Below are 23622 nucleotides of genomic sequence, written 5' to 3'. Positions count from 1 at the left end.
CACACATGTTCTCTGCTGTCTTTCTTTACACTTCTATATCCCGCCCTCTTGTGCACCCAGTGCCACCTCCTTTCCTCTGCCCTTGCGCTTTGTTCACTCTCCTTTCATTTACACTTGCTGCTTATTCCTCCCTCATCTCTTACGCCCCCGCTAACATCTTCTTTATCCGTCCCCTTTCTGTTACACACTTCCACTGTCACCCACACTTCGCCCCTTTGCGTGACTCCCTCTCTCCTCCTGTCTGAGTCTTTGTCGCCTCCCCCCCTCCCCCCTGCCTCTGCCCAGCGGGTCTGCCCTCTGTGTGTGCGCCTGCCCTCCCGCCCTTTGCTGGTGGCTGTCCGGGGCTGCACCCTGATTCACCCTGGAGTCCCAAGTCCAAGTGCGAGGCGAGGGTGGGCAGTGGCTGAGTCCCTTCTCCACCGCTGCGTCCTGTAACTGCATCTGGGAGCTGAATTTTTACACATTTAATGTGTACTCACTGCTCACACTTTACACCATCACGCCACACAGAGGCGTAACTAGAGCCACATTTCGGGGGCGGGGGGGTGCAAAGAAAAAAATTCTGGGGGGGGAGCTGAATCTTTAAGCAATCGGCAGAGTGGAGCTGCAGGGGCTCTTAGAAGGGGTGAAACAACAGCAAGGCCTCAATAACATTCAAATGGTCTTTTAAAGACCTGTGAAGTGCTCGGGTGCGGCTGTGTGTGTGCCCGGGAAGCTGTCTCATCCCAGGCTGCCACACACGACGGTGAGGGTGGGGGTGGGTGTTGCGCGCCTGACGCCACATGTATCCAGGCGGAAACCAGCCAGCATGCAACATGTGGTTCTTTTAGCAAGATGTATGGCTCCAAAGTCCAATGCTAGCCTGTTTACTTTCAGAGGCTGTGTGCAACTCGTTACACACTTGCACTCCCCCCCCTAATTATGCACACAGGAGGCTTGCCAGGTTATTTCTGGCTAAAATGCACTTTTCGTTTTTTAGGTCTCGTGGCGTTTACAGCGCAAAGCGCTGTCTCGCCAGAGACCTATTGTTAGCGACTCAGCTTTCCAGGAGACAGGACCTGGCCGCGCGCATCTCCTCTCCAAGAAAGCAATTTGAAAGGGCCACGCGCACGAGAACGCACGCTCCATTGAACAGGCCACAATTCCCTTGCAATGTGCGCTTCATCGTGATCCTCCCGGGCCATGGTCGGCCAGGGCAACAGCACCTACGGAGCCCCCCCCCCAGCCCTTTTGAACTTACCGGGCCAATCTCGGGGGACTCCGCTCTCAGCACGCGGCAGGGGCAGGCACAGGGCATGTGCCTCGTGCCCCCTCCGCAGAGTTCACGCTGCGGCTCTTGCCAGCTCCTTTCCCGGGGCTCCCTCTTGGTCAAAGGAGCCCCGCAACACTTGCGCAGCCTCCTGCTGGCGGCCCCGGGGCTCTCCACCGCTCACAGGAGCCCCGGGCTGCGAGACGCATTTACTCCGCCTGCCTCCTCTTCCGGTCTGGACGCGGCCCCGCCCCCATCACTGGTGATCTTGCCTGACTTCCGGTGCGGTCGCGGCGGGATTCCGGGGGCATTTTCTGCCACACAAACCTTGCCAGAAATCGCATTTGTGCTTAGTGGACACATCTCTTTCTTTAACATTTTCTGTTCTAACTTTGAAAACTTCTTAATCGGGAAGTCCAGAATTACTGAATTGTGCCTTTGTCCTCACTATCAGTACTTGCTTGGAGTTGTGGTATTAAAGGGAACTGTTTGCATATGTAAGAGTATTTGCACACTTTGCTTTTGTCCCCACCGGCAGAAAGGTAAGCTTGGTATATTTTAATACTATTGTCCAGGTAACCAGTCATTCCTAAATCTCTCCTAACCGCGCTTTTCTATTTCGTATAACCCCATGCAATGTGCCTAATTGCAGGTTTTACAGGACAAATGTACAGGCAGTAATGGTAGCAAAAACAAGTTGATTAAACCGGTCAAATGACTCCAAATTCAGAATCTTGCAATGATGCAGAACATACGAATGGAAATAACAGAGTGCAGAAGCTTGATACACAACTCGTGTCTCACACGTTGGGACATTTGCTGACATTTGCTGGCATTGACACCTGGAGACAACTTGCTTTTGCTATGATCTATATAGTCCTGTACTCTAGCATCTGCCCATATTTATGTTTTGACGTATTGAGTGTAGGGTTCTTGATCAAGTGTGTGTGATGGGATTTGCTAGGAAGGTGTGTAGCTCCATGCCGTGCGTGAGGTGCATCATCAGAGCTGTGTGAATAATAACTGTGTCAGCCCCGTGCCTGAGGTGCATCATCAGAGCTGTGTGAATAATAACAGCTGTGAGCCCGTGCCTGAGGTGCATCATCAGAGCTGTGTGAATAATAACTGCGTCAGCCCATGCCTGAGGTGCATCATCAGAGCTGTGTGAATAATAACTGCGTCAGCCCCGTGCCTGAAGTGCATCATCAGAGCTGTGTGAATAATAACAGCTGTGAGCCCGTGCCTGAGGTGCATCATCAGAGCTGTGTGAATAATAACAGCTGTGAGCCCGTGCCTGAGGTGCATCATCAGAGCTGTGTGAATAACAACTGCGTCAGCCCATGCCTGAGGTGCATCATCAGAGCTGTGTGAATAATAACAGCTGTGAGCCCGTGCCTGAGGTGCATCATCAGAGCTGTGTGAATAATAACAGCTGTGAGCCCGTGCCTGAGGTGCATCATCAGAGCTGTGTGAATAACAACTGCGTCAGCCCATGCCTGAGGTGCATCATCAGAGCTGTGTGAATAATAACAGCTGTGAGCCCGTGCCTGAGGTGCATCATCAGAGCTGTGTGAATAATAACTGCGTCAGCCCGTGCCTGAGGTGCATCATCAGAGCTGTGTGAATAATAACTGCATCAGCCCCGTGCCTGAGGTGCATCATCAGAGCTGTGTGAATAATAACAGCTGTGAGCCCGTGCCTGAGGTGCATCATCAGAGCTGTGTGAATAATAACTGCGTCAGCCCATGCCTGAGGTGCATCATCAGAGCTGTGTGAATAATAACTGCGTCAGCCCCGTGCCTGAGGTGCATCATCAGAGCTGTGTGAATAATAACTGCGTCAGCCCGTGCCTGAGGTGCATCATCAGAGCTGTGTGAATAATAACTGCGTCAGCCCGTGCCTGAGGTGCTTCATCAGAGCTGTGTGAATAATAACAGCTGTGAGCCCGTGCCTGAGGTGCATCATCAGAGCTGTGTAAATAATACCTGCGTCAGCCCCGTGCGTGAGGTGCATCATCAGAGCTGTGTAGAGCTGTGTGAATAATAACAGCTGTGAGAACAAGGAAAAGTCCTCCATCCTCCCAGTCCAGCAGGCATCCAGGCAGCCAGGGGCTGGGCAGGGCCCAGTTATGTTTTACTGTAGATATGCCTCTCTGTGTACTTGTCTATACAATTCCTGTATCCACCCATTCCTTTCTCTCATTTATCAGTCTAGTGGCTGTCCTTTGTCCATGTTTTGGTACATTGATATGTCAATCCAGTTATCTCTCCCTTCTGTCTATAAGTTTAATGTTATTTATCTGTCTTTGTCAGTCCGTTGTCCTTCCATACATCTATTCATCCGCCCATCTATGCGTGTCTGTCGGTTCTTCTTTCAGTCTGTTCCCGATTCCCCTGCAACCCTCCGCCTGTCTGTCCAACCAACCGTCTTTCTGTTTGGCTAGATGGATTAATATCTGTGCATAGCTTTATATTTTTAAATGCATAAAGATATGTATATTGTTGGTGCCCACATGTTGTTCACTATATTACCACACCAGGAGTAGTGTACTATCACTATCTCGTGCATGGCATCGAACCTCTTTAGCAATAGTTACCCGGAGTACTGCTTCAAAAGCACACGAGTACCACACACTGACAATTTTTTCTTTTGTTTTTCCAAAGTGCTAGTTTAATGCTGCTTCCCATATTGTAAATGGCTTCCCCCTCTGTTCCCATAAAAAAACGTCATTTTGCTTCTGCCTCTACTATGACCACTAGTCTAGTGTCACACTCCAATCCCTAGCATGGTCCAATTTGCACCTATATTTCAAAATATACATATTTGCCTGCCACACTGACCCCCCTCTCTTTGGTCTTCCCTCACCGTACATTTCCCAGAACGGTAAGATATATCTGAGGTACCTACTGCCTCATACCCACTTCTGTCTGTGTGTGTCTCCTCCTTCATTTATGAGGGCTGTGCTTCTGTTCTCTGTGAGAGTGAAGTGAGCAGGCATAGTGCTTTCAGTGGCTGTTACAATGGCTTGATGATGAGTATGATAGAAATCACAATCTACTGAAGGTCCATGTAGACGATTGGGAGACAGAGAACATGACAGCACCAGCCACACACACATAAACACACACAATCACACACACACAACCACACACAACCACACACACACTACACACACACACAACCACAAACACAACCACACACACAACCATACATACAACCACACACACACAACCACAAACACAACCACACACACAACCATACATACAACCATACATACAACCACACACACACAACCACACACACAACCACACACACAACCACACACAACCACACACACAACCACACACATACAACCACACACACAACCACACACACAAGCACACACACACACAACCACACAGCAACACACACACACACAACCACACACACACACACACACAACCACACACCACCACACCACCACACACCACCACACCATCAGTGCACACTTTCACCAGACACAAACACCATCAGTCGTCAGTGTACGCTTTCACCGGGCACAAACACCACCAGCCGTCAGTGCACGCTTTCACCAGACACAAACACCACCAGCCATCAGTGCATGCTTCCACCAGGCACACACCACCAGACGTCAGTGCACACTTTCACCAGTCATCCACACACCACCAGCCATCAGTGCACGCTTTCACCAGGCACACACAAACCACCAGCTGTCAGTGCACACTTTCACCAGTCACACACACCACCAGCTGTCAGTGCACGCTTGCACCAGGCACACACACCACCAGCCATCAGTGCACAATTTCTACAGGCACACACACCACTAGCCATCACTGCACACATCAATTGTTAACGCATCCACAATTAACTATTGCAGCAATCGCAGTATGGCACACTTTACTTTTAAACATATTCATCTAAAGTGCAGCATGCCACCATTGCTCCAAAAATAAATACACTTTTTTTTGGCCTACAATTTATTGACTTTTGTTGCAATTAGTGTTGCAATATTTAGCAATGCCAAAAGCTCAAACTTAATTACTGCTAGACCTATTGCATTGCAAATGCTTGTTTTTTCTATCTATCTATCTATCTATCTATCTATCTAACTATAAATCTATTTATCTTTTACCACTCAAACAATCTGTCTGTCTGTCTATCTATCTATCTATCTATCTATCTATCTATCTATCTATCTATCTATCTATCTATCTATCTATCTATCTATCTATCTATCTATCTATCTATCTATCTATCTATCTATCTATCTATCTATCTATCTATCTATCTATCTATCTATCTATCTATCTATCTATCTATCTATCTATCTATCTATCTATCTATCTATCTATCTATCTATCTATCTATCTATCTATCTACCTATCTATCTATTTCTATCTATCTATCTAGAAATCTTTATCTATCAATCTATCTAACTATACATCTCTATGTATCTTTTACCACTCAAACAATCTGTCTGTCTATCTATCTATCTATCTATCTATCTATCTATCTATCTATCTATCTATCTATCTATCTATCTATCTATCTATCTATCTATCTATCTGTTAGAAATGGGATTTCTGGTTGGCTAGGGCTTGCGCCAAAGCCAGGCAGAAACCACCACTCTAGTCAGGGCAAGGGTGTCACACGTTGAAGATAACCCCTGCTCACCCCCTTAGTAGCTTGGCACGAGCAGTCAGGCTTATCCCAGAGGCAATGTGTAAAGCGTTTGCACAACACACACACACAGCAGCAACACACTAGGCGCACCACACAAAAACTCCACAAAAGGTTATGTTAAAAAAATAGCCTTTGTATTATTCAAAACACATTAGAATCATAATCACACTTATACACTGGGCCAACTGGCACCAGGTAATATTTTACAGGTGATTATATTCATGACAGGGCCAATCGGCCACTATCAGAACCATCACAAGCACAAGTAGTAAAAATAGAACACTACCAGTAACTACTGGCGAAATACTGTACTCTTGATTAGCAACATAAACATTATGTCTGCATCACATTAGGCATGCATAATCATTATAGGCATAAACACATTATGCAATCTCGTTTGGGCATAAACACATTATGCATTAGGCGTCACCTTAAGGCCTTGCGCAACCAACCTAAAACTGACCCCAGGCCAACTGGCCTTCTGTGGGGCTCAAATGCCCTTTATCCCAAATGTCAAGGTGTCAAACTGGGACCTTCCACTGGCCCTGTGGCTGCCAGTGCAGCGAAGACAAAGTGCGCAATGCACTGGGGGTTTGGGGGGTGCATCTCACCCCCTCCTCCTCATGAACCAAAACTGATGCCCCTCCATTGCAGCTGCCCTCCAAAAGGCGGTGCAGCTTTGAAAAATTAGCCCTAGCACAACTGTGCCTCCTGAGCCCCCCTCTGGGACCCTAACACAAAATTGCCCCCACGTTGCAGCTGCCCACTGGCCGGCGGAGCAGCTGTGGACACAAGCGCTGGCACTAACAGTGGTGTAGGGAGCCCCGTTCACTGGGCTCTTCATGTTGCACTTCACTCGGTACCAATCATGCCCTCGGAGCCCTATCACCAGGGCTCCTCTTGCAGGGGGAACTCACGGGCTCACGTAGGCACCGACAGTGCCTCCTTCCAGGCCCCCCCTCACCAGCGGTGAGCAGCGCCTGCGAGCCGCTCAGGGCTCCGTATCCATTGGGGAAAGCTCCGCCCCTTATCAGGCAGACTTGCCTGACTTCTGGCTGGGCCGTGACAGACCGACACAGGGAGCGAGGTCTCCTTTCCTTCTTTGGCAGTCACGAAGGTGGGGTTGGCTCGCATCTGGATTACTTCTTCTGGGCCAGACATGCGGGTCTCCCACTGCACACGGGGGCCCGTCTTCCTCCAGCGCAATCTGTCAGGCTTCCGAGTCACTCTGCCACGCCTCTGGCCACGTCCCCTACCAGGCAAGATGCCTGACTTCTGCATCGCATTCAAGGTGCGGCGCTCCTCTTCTCCGGGTCAAAGAGGGGTGGGCTCTCGCTTTTAAATAAGCACAAATGCGGGGTGGGCTCCCGCTCAGAGGGGCACACACCAGCGGGGTAGGCTCCCGCTTCTCAAGGCTGGCTTCCTTCCCACAGCACAGGGGGATCCCCATTCCGGGATTCCCTCTGGGTACTTTGCAGCCCGACGCTGCCGGTTTTATGCCCCTCTCGTCCTCCTCTGCGCCTTAAGCCAGATCCTTGAAGCCTTCACGAGGCGCTAGGAGCCAAGAGGCTCAAAAGGCAAGTTGGGCACAAAAGGTGTGCCAAAACACAGGAGCAGTCCTCTCTTCTTGCCCCCAGAGTCTCAAGGCAAAAAGACTGGACCCAGGCAGGCCAGCTCACAGGGCACTCCAGCAGGGAGGCAGCCCCTCATGGCGGTTGCTCCTGGGGCCCAGCAGCAGCAAGTATCCCCTAAGCACAAGGAAGCAAACCACATGGGGGTCACAACCCCAATATTTATACCACATTTCTTTTTGTGTGCCCTGGCACAGGGCTTGGGGGAACCAGTCTCAACTGGTTCTGTTTTTTTTTGGAGAACTCTGTTTACAGGGCTCATCTTCCCCTTTGTCAGGTCGGGGCTCGGTCACCAGACACACCACAGGGGGGGCAGAGCCAGCATTCACCTAGGCAGGCACCAACCTGTTTAGGGTCAGGGGACTACTCCTCCCACTATTCCAAATGCAAATCTCTTATTCAGCCTAGCGCTGACTCACCCTGCCCTCCCTGGAGCCACACACACCTCACCAGCCCCTATCACTCCAGAGCCAGACATGCAATACACATCAGGCAGGCAGACCCATAGCACACAGAAATGCCAACTACCAAAAGTGGCATTTCTAAAATAGTGATAATAAAACTGCGCACACCATTGCACAGCATTTATTATTACTATTACAACCATACCAAACTTTACCACACTGCTCTTCTCATATAAGGAATTACCACTGAAACACTTATCAGTAGATCCCCAATGCATTCTATGGGAGGGCAGCCTCACAGCAGTGGGAAACCAAAATGGCTGTTTGTCACTACCAGCACATGTCACACACTTAAGGTACACGTCCTACCTTTTACCTACCCTTACCTACTATGCACCCTGCTCATAGGGCTATCTAGGGCCTACCTTAGGGGTGACTGACATGCAGTAAATGGGGGGGTCACAGACGTGGAACACACTTTAGGTGTCACGTCATAGCGGCAGTAACACTGCGTGCACAGGCCTGGCAATGGCAGAGGCCTGAGACAGGTTTGAAAGGCTACTTTAGTGGGTGGCACAATCAGCGCTGCAAGCCAACCAGTAGCATTTCATTTATTGGCCCTGGGTATCTGAGATACCACTTTACAAGGGACTGACAGGTAAATTAAAAATGGCAAACAGGTGTAGACCAATCTTACCATGTTTACCACAGAGAGCACATGCACTTTACACTGAACAGCAGTGCTAAAGTGCCCAGAGTCCTAAAACCACCAACACCATGTCACAAAAAAGGCTAGGAGGAAGGCAAAAAGTTCAGGGATGACCCTGCAAAAAGGGCCAAGTCCAACACTATCTATCTATCTATCTATCTATCTATCTATCTATCTATCTATCTATCTATCTATCTATCTATCTATCTATCTATCTATCTATCTATCTATCTATCTATCTATCTATCTAGCTATCTATCTTTTACCTATATTCTATCTATCTATCTATCTATCTATCTATCTATCTATCTATCTATCTATCTATCTATCTATCTATCTATCTACCTATCTATCTATCTATCTTTTATCTATCTATCTATCTATCTATCTATCTATCTATCTATCTATCTATCTATCTATCTATCTATCTATCTATCTATCTATCTATCTATATATCTGGTCAGATGCTCATTACAAAAAAAAACCTGTAGTTCTTCTTATCTTTATGTTATCACTAGCCAATCACCCAAGAACACCTTTACAACCATGTTCATAAACTAGTTTATTCGGTTTTAAGTACATAATCCTTACATTCTGCTTGTTTTGTTTTTCATTCCCCCTTTCATTAGTCTGCCCATAGCTGCACGCACTTAGACCGTACTTATAAGGAAAAACGTTGTTTAGAAAATTAACCTCCCCATTACCTAATATAACCATTTTATAATACCACCAGTAAAAGCAAAATACATTGACTTTATCAATAAACAACTCATAACACTTTATTGGACTTTCAGTAACTTTTATTATGCAACTACTCACAAAAGTACAAATTACAACAACAAAAATGTATTGATAATCACATAATCTAAACCAAATCATCTACCAATGCTTGTTTTACTTTCTGGGTTAGCCATGATGTCCCACATCTTTGTTGAACTTTTTCTGCTGTAGAAGCAAACTTTACTTTCTACCTTAGTTTTGTTTAGATCTTCTCGTATTTTAACATCTGCACAAGCTATCTCAGCCTGTTGCTGTAAAAAAGAATTTCTGGTACGAAAACTCATTCTCATACCAGGCTCAGTTATTAATATTCAGAAGTCCAAAAATCTATTCTGCCAAAATATGTCCTTCTTTTTCATTTCCTAGTCCTGTTGTGTTTGCATTCTGCTTCAAGTTTATATCTTTAGGTACAATTAATCTCCTCTTTTCTCATTTGCTCCAATATGCTGACCTTCCTCTCCTCATTTTGTAATCAGCTGATGCATATCGGAAGGAGATAGGGAAAGACTGGGGGGCATATTATCAAGGCGGGCAATATGAAATTATTGCCGCTTTTGTGGCCGTTTTCGGCCGCAAAGCCGCGATAATTTCATCGCCGTATTAGCTAGCTGTCACTAACATCAGTTAGCGATAGATTTGAGGCGATAGCGAGCGGTTTGGGGCACACTTTGCATGTCAGCGATATTTATCGCTAATGACATGCAAAGTGGGCGTACCCAACCTGTTAGCGACTGAAAGCAGTCGCTAACATCGCTATCGCCTATTATCAACGCATGCGTAGCGATAAAAAAATTCACGCTACGCGCGAATATAGCTGAAAACGAACGCCTGCTTAGACCAGTTCTTAACCTGTATATCCAATGGGAGTTGGATATTCAGGTTAAGACCCTATTGGCGTTAATGCTTGATCCAGCGATATTAACGCATTTAGCCGTTATCGCAGGATATTTTATCGCTTTAGAGATAAACGTTGCTAATAGCACGTTATCTCTGTGATAAAATCCGGCGATACAAAAAATATCGCTAAGCCCATTTAGCGATAAATATCGCTAGTTGTTGATAAAATGCCGCCGGTTTATTCATTTTCTTCTTATTCAGCCATCTTGCTCAAGCACTGAATGACTTCGTGCAGAGTTACTCTGTCTCATAGCTACAATGTGTGGTAATGCACCTTTCAGATGGCGCAATACTGTCTTTTGGATTTTCATTTAATCATTGCCCTGTCCTGCCATCGCTGTCATGTGCTTCTTTCTTGATTTAAAAAAAGATCGGTATTCAGATACTTATTCGTCCACATAATCATTTGTTCAATTTTCAAGGTTCATGCCTAGTACTTGTAAATACTATCATCTATGGCTAACTGCAATAATGAGGTGAAAATGGAGGAAACAAGGGTGAATTATCATATCTGAAGGTTTTCTATTTTCCTTAGCATGACATTATTCCGGATTGAGCCCTTGAAAAATGTACAAGTAACACTGATAGAGATCTGAGAAGCGATGAGGTTTGAAAGTAAAATCCACTTTAAAGGAAGGATCAGGTCTGAAATGAGTTGCTTCATAATGTATTTTAGCTTGAAATGCAACATCTTCAAGAGAGCAACTTCTCAATAGATTCACATGTGTACTTTTTGAGCCCGATTCTGAAAGGTAACTTACACTTTTAATTAAGTTTACAATTTTGAGTAAGTTTACTACTTTTTGGTATTTACAAAACTAACTACACTTTGCTAGTAGCGTACACTTTTGTAGTAACGTACACATTTGTAGTAAGTCCAACACCAGACATGGCCAACTAATGGTGCTGAAAAACCCTCCTGTAGAAGATAACTGAGGTAGTGGCTTACTATAAAAGTGTAAGTTACTGCAAAAGTGTAACTTACTGCAAAAGTGAAGTTTGTGAATAGCAATTCATAGCAAGTTTTGTAGTACTACTGTAGAACTACTAAATATACAACAAAATGCAGTTTGTGAACCAGCCCTGTTGCAATAGTGGCATCATGATATTGATGGAACAACATTTTGAAGATAGATGCCTCTAAAACTGATCATCGAAAAAATATGATTGCATTGCTCCAGACATCACGTAGTGAGAGAATCTCTCCAATAGCTTTAAAATTGCAGGCGGGCAACATTCTTGGATCAACAGAACTTGCGTCAACTGAAGCTTTACTCTCGGCATCATAATGACAAACTCTGAACAAGGACATGACCCACGCATACGACCTATCTTTTTTTTCTATTATGCCATTTCATGCCAGAGGCTTGTAATACCGAATATAGACCCCCAGAATATATCGTGGTAGAAGGATATCAAGGACAGAATATTGAGGGACAATATATAGAAAAGTAAGTGCATATAGGGAAGTATAGATTTACTATTCCTAACTCTGCATCTAAGCACCTTTAAGATATATGTACCACATAGGTACACATAAATGGAGTTCGGTATAGCAAATTTAGAATTATCTATTGGTATATTTTTCTCTCAATATTTTCAATCTATTATCAATCGATCTACTGGGGTTAATTTTCAGGCTGCATAGAATGCCAGATGAAATGAAACAAGATGTCCCCAGACAAGTGGCACTGGATGTCAGTTGCATAAAAATAAAGCATTATGCTATTGGTAATATTTCTTCTAATACTCCTAGGGAGAGATTTAATACATATCCAAACTATCCTGATACTTTGATTGGTTTAACTAATAAAATGGGACTTTTGGGTTTTACTTGGAAATTGTATTTTTGTATTAAAATAATCTCCAAGTTTGGCCTCATTTTATTCACAACTAGCAGCCCGTCCCGACGTTGTCCGGGAGCAATTAGGCTTTAGGGCCCCCGCCCGGCCCAACATTGTCCGTGGGTCCCCCGGAGCCTTCCTCCATATATTGCAGTATTATACCTCTATGTTTACTTTGTACGCTTTTGTAACCTGCACACGTCACTTTTTCCTCCTGTAATGCAGTATTATACCTCTGTTTACTTTGTACGCTTTTGTAACCTGCACACGTCACTTTTTCCTCCTGTAATGCACTGTTTGGCTCACTTTTGTAATGCACCGTTTGCTTCCTCTTGTATTTTGTTGGCTCACGATTGTCATTTTTGCTTGATTTAAAGTAACGTTTGCTTACTTTGTACGGTTTTGTAACCTGCACACGTCACTTTTTCCTCCTGTAATGCACTGTTTGGCTCACTTTTGTAATGCACCGTTTGCTTCCTCTTTTATTTTATTGGCTCACGATTGTCATTTTTGCTTCATTTAATGTAACGTTTGCTTTTGTATTTTGCCGCCGCTCAACGCTCCTAAATAAATAAATAAATAACCTACCTCATCCGCCGCTCACCGCTCCTCCCCGCCTGTCCGCCGCTCCTCCCCGACTGTCCGCCGCTCCTCACCGCCTGTCCGCCGCTCCTCACCGCCTGTCCGCTGCTCCTCACCGCCTGTCTGCCGCTCCTCACCGCCTGTCCGCCGCTCCTCACCAACTGTCCCCCGCTCCTCACCGCTTCTCCCCGCTCCTCCCCGCGCTCATGTCCACCGGTCCTCTTCGCGCTCCTGTACGCCGCTCCTCCCCGTGCTCCTAACGTCAGCACGCACGTTGCGGCCGGCGCTTCTTCCAAGGGACTACTTTTTTTGTGGTAAATTTTTGCAATTACGTATATTTATTAAGTTTATATAGCCTATGTCCATCTGCACACCCTGACGATTACAACAATGTATCGGGTGTGTGGATTGGCGCTGTGGTTCCCGAGTTTACCCGCCTAATAGTAGTATAGATCAAATTCCTGAAAAGCAAGTAGTTCGGTCAACCTTGGCTAAATCAGTCTTACTGCATTGCTGGTGCATTTGTTACTTGGAATTGCATGAAAACACATGGGAAGGGAGTGTGGTCAGATTTTATATTTGCTATGAAGACAACCGTACCCTGACAGTAGAGGCTGACAAGGTTTCAGAGATTATCGACTGGTAGAAATGTGAATGAACTGATGCTTGTGTTTCATCTTTAAATCAGGTTGTTTTCATAATGTTTTTAGTATGCTTGGCAGAGCTTACAATCATGAAACACTGCCCATGATTTCTCAGAATGTAGGCTTGGGATAAGGAGTCCTTATTTGTTTATTATGTGATTTTCTACCAGACAGCCCAGTTTAAGCTCTTAAATGAAGGTGAGGACCTCTGGTGTGAATCAAGAAATTCCACAATATGGCTAAATTACTGCGATTGAAGTCAAAAGTCTGAGATTCCCAAATTACAGCCTCTTGAGTTCTTCAGAAATCAAGCAGCTAATCCTGATTCCCATCAAGCAGATGTTAGGCTCACTGAATCCGCATTCATTATTGGAAACTCTTAGCTCCCTTGTTGGTTCTCAAAAGACCAAGGGGACAAATGTTGACTTCAGCCATCATCATGAGTTGGCCGATAGTTACTGATCTGTTTTGTAACTCCTGTTACCGCACACATCAGAATTATAAATTGTGAATTTATTTTTATAGCAACTAGTGTATACTTGGTGCGTTAAAAATAAAACACAACCCACTGTACATTCCAGCGAGTCAAACCAAACCTGCTGGAATTTAAAGGTAGAAAATGCCTGATAACTACCAGGACATACAAACTTTGTTGTGGTATGTACCAAAATCTGCATGTTATGCCCCATTTCATCCACATAACTTGTAATAGGCATTTCCGTCATTGAGTTCGGTCTCAAATGCTTTGACTTTGGAGCAACAGATTATAAATGTATGCTCCAGCAAATCAAATACACACTGTAAAGTGTTTCAGTTCATAGTATAAAATAAAAATATATTACTGCCACATTTACTGATGAACATCAAGGGTGGCTTCTCCATCAGAGAGGGAAGCTGTGCCGCACTAACAGTCAAATCTGACAGAGGAACAGCCATGGAACGCTTCACACCATAATACCCCGCACCCCCACACACATGACCAGGATGACAAGGTGCCTTACAGTATTCTGTAAATGATTCTTATTCTAACAATGTTCAGGAGGGATCTGGAAATGAAAGTGTGAGTTTAATTTTCAGTTGCTCCTGACAGTTACTTTGTCCTGTTGATGACCCCTGGATTAAAGTCGACTAAGTTCTTGTTAACTTTCTCTGACATTTATTTTAGCATAAACTAGTAAGAAAACAGCACCACAAATCACTCTTAACACTGTCAAATTTATTGACCTCCAGTGTCTGATTATGTTTTGATGTAAACATATCACTAATTCATTTTTATTTGGTTTTATTATTTATAAAACAATATTACACAAGAAACAATGTAGTAAGCTTCCCTCTTGAACGTTGGTAGAATGAAAATTATCTCCAAATGCACCATTGATCTTGTTCACCGCAGGTAAAGAGGGTAGCCCTGGTGCTTTCATATATCTTCCAGAGTACTGACAAAGCCCCTATATTCCTCGCTCCTACCATCATTGGTTGAGCCTGCAGAGAACTCTAGAAACCAGTGAAGAGTATTCGGCAGTCAATGCTGCTTATACCTGCCTCATCTTCACTGCTAAACATATCCCTCATTACACTTAGATTGTATCTTGGACCATGCCTGTACAGGCTTTGGTGACAGCCCTAAATGTGCCTGGTTCTGGTGCTGTGCTGGTTCCTGGTCTCAAGAAGCATCTTTCTCTCTTGTGAACTTAGGAAAGCTGTGTGACTCTGCACCGTGTGGCCAAACAAGCCCTTCTCACATACCTCCACCTCTCAGAACTGTGCTACGATGAACAGATCTTTCAACCACAGGGACGATAATAGACTGCTGTAACAGAGGTGAGAGCTATACGGGGCAGGAGGATGGTTATGTGTGTGTGTGTGTCCCTGTATTCATTGATGTGTTTGAGCAATTAATGTTTTGTGTGTGTGTGTGTGCGCAAAAACATCAGTGTGTGTATTCATATGTTTCTGCCTGTCTGTATGAGGCCTTTACATGAGAAATTCTCTATCCCTTGCATTTGATGAGAATCCCCGCTTTAGTGTATACGAAGAATTGATTTCTCATAGTCACGTGTATTCTGGTAGACGTTCCTGGATGCTAGTGAACATCCCTGGCACAAGATGGATATTTTTGGAATACATATTGGGGCACAGTACCCCTGGTGTCTAGTGACAATCACTGCCATCTGCGGGTCAGCTGTAACATATGGTGGCCATTGCTGACTTTTGGTGATTATCCTCTACATCTGATAGCATCCTCTGCTATCTATCATCACTGACATAGGATAGTCATCTATCACATGTGAAGTGCCACATTCTTGTGGGCATTCTTTGCATACAGGTGGAATCCCAGGTATAAGGTGAGCATGCCAGATCTGGAAACCCTCTATAGTGTGTCATAGCTGCGAGGTTATCTGATTCTTTGCAGGAAGTTAGATTATTGGTTGAGGGGGTGGAGGTAAACTCTTCTGAAGCAACAACCACAATCCTTGCCAGAGTGAACCACAAAAGTCACTAAAGTGACCCGTGTTTAGTCCTCTGAAAGCATGGCACAAAAGCAGTCAGGCTTAACTCAGAGGCTATGTGTTTAATTATTTACGCAGCACACAAATGGTGATAAAGTGCAAACACAGCACAAGAAAAAAATCCTAAACCAATTGAGAAAAATAGATTATGTTTTAATAAATATCATGAAACCTAAATGATAAAATTCAAATTAGCAGAATCAGAGCTATGCAATTTCAAGCTTTATGTAGATATAGAGCCTAAATAAACAGTAGTCGTCTGGTCATGCTAGATGGGGTAAAAGTCAAAAATTCAGGCCGACTGCAATGGAGTGGGGGACCGATACAGAGACCCTGTTAGTCCTGCTGAAAGGATACTCTTCTCAAACTCCAGCATGAACAGTTCCATTTGCAGTGGCAGAGGTTGTGAGGAGCAGGGAGAGTTTTGTGAATGGTCATCTCTGTAGCATGAAGAATAGGCAGGGCGGCGCAGACTATTGTTGTTGTAGCCATAAAATTCGCTCGGACGTCGTGGACAGTTGTGCCTAAGCTTCGCATTGGTGGTCACTGCTTGATAGTCATTGCTGTAGCGCAAAGTGCAGGTCTTACATTGCATGTAGTCACTGACAGTCACTGTACTGGGAAGAGTCGGGCTCACAGGAGCTTTGCAATGGTGGCCGTTGCAGGCGGTAGAGTTGGGGCGCGAACAGGCCCGTTCGTGATTGTGAAGAGCCCATAATGTCAGGACTTCACCTTTCTTCACAGGAGGAGCTCAACTGATGACACTCAAGGGTCCAGGACCTGGAGATGCACCTCGTGGAGATTAGGAACTCATTCGAGCAGAGGCCAGCAGCGCTTTAGGAGGTCCAGTTGCAGGTCCATGTGATCCAATGCAGCTGGGCAGTTGCAAGGAGGCCTCTAGAGCTTGTTGTGTCCATGTAGCTCAGCCAGGAGGTCAGCCAACTGACCCTTGAAGTTTCTCAGGTGAGCCGGGATGAGGGGAACAGGTCTATTCTTACTTCTCAGAGAGCAGAGCAGTCCTTAAGCAACAAGGCATCCCTCTAAGGTGCAAGGCAGACCTCAAGCAGCAGGGCAGCCTCAAGGAGAAAGGCAGCCCTTCTTCTGTAATATTCACAGATTCAGGAGTGCACTGATGAGTGGCTCTGGAGGTCCAATATTTATACCTGATGGCAGTCTTTGAACTGGGGGGATTCTTTATACTGCCCACCCCCTCCACATCTGGTTCTGGAAACTTCTTCCCTTCCCGTGTCAATACTCGAAGAAGTCTAAAGTGACAAAAGTATAGTGCCAAGTTCCTTTGTGTGTGCAGGAGGTACGGCCCTTTGAAATATAAGTGGGTCTTGGCACAGATCTGCCCCCCAATCTTCCTGACAGGATGGCCCATCTTGTTCACACCTACTTCCCTTTTGTCTCACCATCTGAAAGGAGTACAGACACCCCAACAGCAGAGACATTCACAGTCATGTGACCCAGGATACTGGCAGAAGGCACAGATGGATAGGACAAGGAAATGTGACACTTTCAAAATTGTGACTTAAAATCAGAGTTTACCATTAATGAGGTTTTTAAATTGCAATTCATTTTAGTGTAAACAAAATATCTCTACCTGCTCCCAGTCCAAACTTATTACCTATTAAATGTAATAAGGCAACCCGGTGTTAATCAATGTAAGAGATAGGTCTTGCAACAATTAAAAACAACTTTAGAAGTTTTCCCTGCCAGGACATGTAAAAAACTTAATTACACATGCCCTATTTTTTAAATACAATGCACCCTGCCCTATGAGCCTTCAGGGCCTACTTTAGGATGTCTTATAAGTATTAAAAAGGAAGGATTAGGCCTGGCAAAATGTTTATTTTGCCGGGTCAAAATTGCAGTTTAAAACCGCACCACAGGCTGTAGTGGAAGTCTTCAGACATGTTTTAAAAGGCTACTTTAGTGGGTGGACAATGAGTGCTGCAGGCCCACTAGTAGTATTTAATTTCCAGTCCCTGTGTACATATAGTCGCATTTACTAGGGTGTTTAGGTAAATTAAATATACTAATCAGGTAGATATCAGTTGTACTATGCTGTTGTGAGACCCTACAATATGGGCCAGGTCCAACACTAATGTTATTTCTTTTGTGTCAGAGGGTTCTGCTAGAATGGATCCTATTTCAGGGCAAATGTGGAAAAATTGCATAATCTCTATTGATTTTTTTTATGTGACCAATGCCACTGCTAGAACTATCACCTTTTGGGTGGTCTTTCCGCAAACCTTTTGCCTTACTCCTCCATTTTTTCTGAACTCGATTTTGTTGGTCTTAGGACTCTGTGCACTTTAAATCCAATTGCCACATTTAATTTACTTGCAAGTAAAGAGTTGGAGTGCTTTCGAGAGAGAAGCCTTTGCTATGGTCTGGGCACTGAAGAAGCAAAGAACATATATTTCTGGGGCTCAGTGCCAGGTTCAGACAGTAAACTTCGTTAATCACGAATACGTTTTCCCGCAGGGAATTACAAGGCGGTTTTTACAACAACTGTGTCTTAACAATGCATACCATTACTTGTCAAGTCAGAACAATGACTTGCAAAGGGGGCAGAAGGTATTGGATTTAAAATCCAACACCTTCCCTACTGTTGGACGTACTGAAGTTGGAATAGTAAATGATACTATTCCAACATCTAGCGCCCCCCCTCTGCAAGTGGTTGTTTTTTTGGGTTTTTTTTTGGCAGAGTTTTATATAGCGCGAACTAGACCTGAACCGAATCGGGTATCAGAGCGCTTTACATAGCACCAGTTACGTTACATGTTACGTTACATGAGGACACACATTCATTTTTAGGCACGGGGAGATTAAGTGATTTGCCCAGAATCACAGGAGGTTTTGGCGTCGTTACCGAGACTCGAACCCAGTTCTCCAGGTCCGAGGTCGAGCGCCCTAGCCGTTAAGCCAACTCCTCTCCCCAATTTTTTTACGAATTGCGAATTTATAATACAAAGTTGTTACGAATTGCGGGTTAATGGTATGAGTTGTTACAACGCGGTCTTCGTAACAACCGCGTTGTAATTCCCTATGGGGAAAAAGCATGTGTTAAAAAGAGGTATATTCGTTTCAGATAGACCACAGGCCCCTCAAATGGTTGATGAATGTGAGGGTGGAGTATTCTGAATTTTTTAGGTGTTTGAGCTCGCTACACGGAATGGACTTTATGGTGGAACAGCGTCCTGGGTTACACCATGACAATGCTGATGGTCTCTCCAGGTTGTTCTGCCTTTTTGATAAGAATTCCCAAGAGGATAGAAAGTTCTCCTCCTTTTTCTGCTGAGGGAAACACACGTTGGACCTGTCAGTCTAGGGTGGTCATCTCTCAAAATGTTGTCTTTTTCCTCTTGTTTTTGCTGGCCTTAGGACTCTGTGCACAATACCACTGCTAGCCAGTGCTAAAGGGTGCATGTGCTCACTCCTTAAAACATGTTAACATTCAATTGTCCATAATTGGCATATTTAATTTACTTGTAAGTCCCTAGTAAAGCGGTACCAGAGCATGTAAATTAAATGCTACTAATGGGCCTGCAGCACTGATTGTCCCACCAACTTTGCCATCGCAGCCTTTGTGTGCAGTTCTATAATACCATTTCTACCTGCCAAATAAACCTTTTTACAGGCCTAAACCTTTTTTGATACATTTAAGTCACCCCTAGGGTAGGCCCTAAATAGCCACAAGGGCAGAGTGCGGTGTATTTAAAAAGTTTGCAATATACTTTTAACTTTTACATGTCCTGGTACTGAAATACTCTTAAATTTGTTTTTCACTACTGAAGGCCTATCTCGCCTATAGGATAACATTGGGTTAACTTGTTACATGTAATATGTGTAGGAAAGTGGATTATTAGAGGGTGGGGGTATTCACCTTCAGCTATTAATAATACGACAATCACTAGTAGGTCCAGTCAAGTCTCAAAAAATTAATCCTTGATCAACCCTTGGTAGCTTGGCAAATGAGCATTCAGGCTTAACTTAAGCGACCGGTAAGTATGAAGCATTTAATATCACCAAAACAGTAAATAAGTAAAAGACACAACAAAATTAAAATCAACATCCCTTTATAAAAATAGAGAACATTTGTATCTTTAAAACAATAGCAAAACAACAAAAACCAAATGTAGGGAACCGGAGATATGAATTTTCAAAGTTTAAATCCACATTTTTGCCTTTCAATCCCAGAAAGCTTAAAGCACCACTTTCAGCTTTCTGGTTGTGCTGGACCGGGACAAAGTCAAAGTTTTAGGTCATCCGTAATGGCTAGGTCATTGTCAAAAGGTTACCTTCGTACTTAGTCTTTTTCTTGGAGCTTTTCTCTCGTCGATGGGCTTGTTGGCAGGTCCTCTGGCTTCTCGGATTCGAAATTCAATTTGATGACAGCAGCTGCTGCAGAGCGATGCCTTGGTAAGTCTCTGGATAAACCAGCATGGTCAGGCCGATTCACGGTTCGATGATGGCAACTTGAATCTCAACGTCAAGCTGGTCTTCTCCTAGAGATATTCTGCAAAACTTTGCAGAAAGTTTCCAAACTTTGAGATTTGGTTGATTCTGAGTTCCTGTGGGGCAAAATAAGGGTCCAGTAGCTCCAGCCAAGTGTTTAGTAACACTGGATTGCCTCTTGGTGGCTATGACTCCATTTCCACAATGCAGCTGCACAGACCGGGAAACATTTCGTTTCAACTGGTCAGCTGGGGTGGTCCTCTCTTTAAATTTGAAGGTGACTTCTTCTATCTCTGTGATACTTGTTATTGATCAGGGAGCACACTCCTTTTTCTTTGAGTAAGGCACAGCCCTTTCTTTGTGGCACCTTGAGAGTTCCGCAGGTTCAGTCCATTAGAGTGCAAGTCTGCGTGTTGCAGTTCAAGGGTCCAGCAGGGCAGTCCTTCTTCTTTTGTTATAGGCAGCGTTCTGAGGAGCTTCTGCAGCTGTCCCATGTATATGCTATAGTGGGCCTGGTAGCAATAGAGAATGTCGCTGTGAAGCTTCTCAACAAAAGAGGTGTGTCCACACAAGCATATGTTTAGATAGTGGTCCGAGCTGTGGTCAGGGCTGGTTGTGGTGATCTAGAAAACAAGAGCACTCATTGCATGCTAATGATAAATAGCTCTGTGTCTACAAGAACTTAGAAGGTTCTGGCTGTCTAATGTTACCCAGCCATCTTAGTTGGGTTTGGGACATTACAGCTGAATTCACACATTTTGTTTGACCAAAGTTGATTCTGGCAATGGTGGTCAGCGGTGCTGGTGTTGTGTCTTCCTCTCAGTGCTCACATCTATCCTCTTCTGTGAAATGCATCATTTTCTGAGATCATGTTGATTCAATGAGTTGTTGCCTCTGGTTAGTTTACAGAATGATTCTTTTTTCCAGGGCTCTATGCTGAGTACAGACAGGCCTTGGTGTAGGTATAGATCCTACAATACGTGCCCTGCCTTTAACACTTCCTTTCCCCATGCACACAAACTTGGTATGCTGTCAAACTACACCAACCAGGTAGTCAAGATGCTAACCTTTGAAGCTATAATCTGGTGTTCCTTTTCTTCTTGACTGAATTTTAAGGGTCAAATATTCTGTAAACATAGGTAGCACATATCACTATAGAGTTCTAAAATATGAACACTTTCTTTGACTAGACATTGCCTGCCTTATTTTCACAAAATACATATATAGAACTATAGATGGGTAGCAGTTAATTACAGGATGTTTTGCACTGAGGGGTTCTGAGTGACATCAAATAGACAACAAGAGCAAAGCTTAAGTTGTCTATGATGTCAGAATCCCGATGTGAAAAACATCCTCGTAATTCACTTTTAACTGATCTATAATTTTATGTTATGTATGGCCCCCAAAATCACCTGCAACTTATGGGATAACGGGAGAGCTATACATAACATGCCCTCTCCTCCCTTACACAAATGTGAAAAATAAACATCTTACCTTCTATACGTAACAAAATTCCATTACCCACCCTGCCTTCCTTCCCCATACTGCAACTGTGCTTTCTGCTTTTAGTAAAAGCAGACAAGCAGTGCTGCAGGGGCTGGCTCCCAGAGGGCCCTGTAACCTGACTTGGAAGGCCTTTATGAAATTACAACAGTTGATAACCAGTTTTGTTATCAACTGTTGTGATGTCATAGCAAGGAGTTATGACTTTTAGAAACTGAAATAAACAATAGATGCTCTGTAAGGGTAAAAAATAAGAGCAATGAAGAATCCATAGGGTAAACATTAGGATGCATTAATTTAAGATCAGTGATATTAATATGATGTTATAAAATTGTTAAATGGCATATTGTTAATGTTACTGACTACCATAATTTAACAACCATAATATAAATGTTAAAAACTGCAAATCTAATTGTGGATACAGGGTTTGGCTATTGTTTACTAATACTTACTCTTCTTCAGAATCTCCTTGCAAAGAGGATTAATTGGTGGAGCATTAGCTTTTCCCAGAGCATTTGAGAGCACTTCCACAATGCAACGCGTTACCTGCAATATGAAAAAACAAAAGCTTATGTAAATGACTCCTCTAAAAAAGCACCAAGTATAAGCTCACAATAACAACTAAATATAATGTTTAAACACCAGTGTACTGGTCCCCAAGAACAATGAGTTTCCAACATGCTAGGGGTACCAGCACTCACTTCACACACTCTTTGACACCCAGTGATATCATGTGTATGCCTTTGTCCCACAATTACTATAGGGTCAGCTTCCTGTTTGCTGCTGAGCAGCTACGGGAAGCTTATGTCATGGTAAGTAAAGTAGGTTCCTGGATCTGCCCTAAGAAACTCTGAGTTCATGGCTAATGATGGGATTACTAAGGACAGTGCAAGGGGAACCAAGGTACATGCCAGCGGCCCCTGCCCACCCCTAATTGTTGTTCATGGCAATACTGTAGGAAGGTGGCTCTTCATATAGTGGACCAAAATTAGATATATTGTGTAAAGAGTCCAGGCAAACTCCAGTTGGCTGACAGAGGCACAAATGATAACCCAAAAGCTCTCTTTTGTGGTAGTGTGGGCGAGCAGTTAGGCCAATCAGAGGGCAGTGCTAAGCATTCATTGAACACATAAAGGCAGTAAGTGAGATACACACTCAAAGAAATCCAACCCCAATTTATAAAAATATTTTTATAAGAATTTAGATGCCAAGATCATCTGAATTGGGTAAGTACTTTTTGAGCTATTTATTTTTACAGTTTTCAAAAGCTGACACAATGCAATTTTAGAGAGCGGTAATGTTATCCTATGGCGGAAACATGTACTGCATTCAGGCACTTAACAGTGTCTTACAGGGCTGTTCTTCACCTTGGGCTGTGGAGCTCGGGTACAGTGGTGTCTTTGGGCATCAGTTTAGGTGCTGGAGTCAGTCACGGTTGTAGGGGGGGCCTGCAGAAAGAGGCTGCAGGTGGCAACTGTGAGTCCAATCTGGCCAGACCCAAGGATGGGCTCGGCGCTTGTGTGTCTCAGGACACCGTGGGCACCGCCCCCTCCCTCGGACTCATTGGGGCATGAGTGCAGAGACACTAAGAGGTGTCGGATGGCGGCAGTCGGAGGCTCTGCTGGAGGGGGCAAACAGAGCAGCTGGGCCACTCTTAGTGTGGGTCTCACTGTTCCAGAAGTCCTTCAATGTTCAAGTCAGAGTTCCTCAACATTGGTG

The 23622-nt window shown here is 44.3% G+C and overlaps 1 protein-coding gene across 1 annotated transcript in view; it reads right to left on the bottom strand.

The window, feature by feature from the left end:
• CHGB (chromogranin B) overlaps positions 1 to 23622 on the bottom strand; it is a 343457-nt gene that overhangs the window by 81353 nt on the left and 238482 nt on the right. The window contains exon 3 of the mRNA XM_078649509.1: positions 22356 to 22449. Within this exon, the coding sequence (XP_078505635.1) occupies positions 22356 to 22449 (94 nt within the window). The remainder of the gene's footprint in view (positions 1 to 22355; positions 22450 to 23622) is intronic.

The sequence above is a fragment of the Lissotriton helveticus genome, chromosome 6, assembly GCF_964261635.1.
Source record: "Lissotriton helveticus chromosome 6, aLisHel1.1, whole genome shotgun sequence".
Taxonomy (NCBI): domain Eukaryota; kingdom Metazoa; phylum Chordata; class Amphibia; order Caudata; family Salamandridae; genus Lissotriton; species Lissotriton helveticus.
This window is presented reverse-complemented; position numbering and strand designations above follow the sequence as displayed.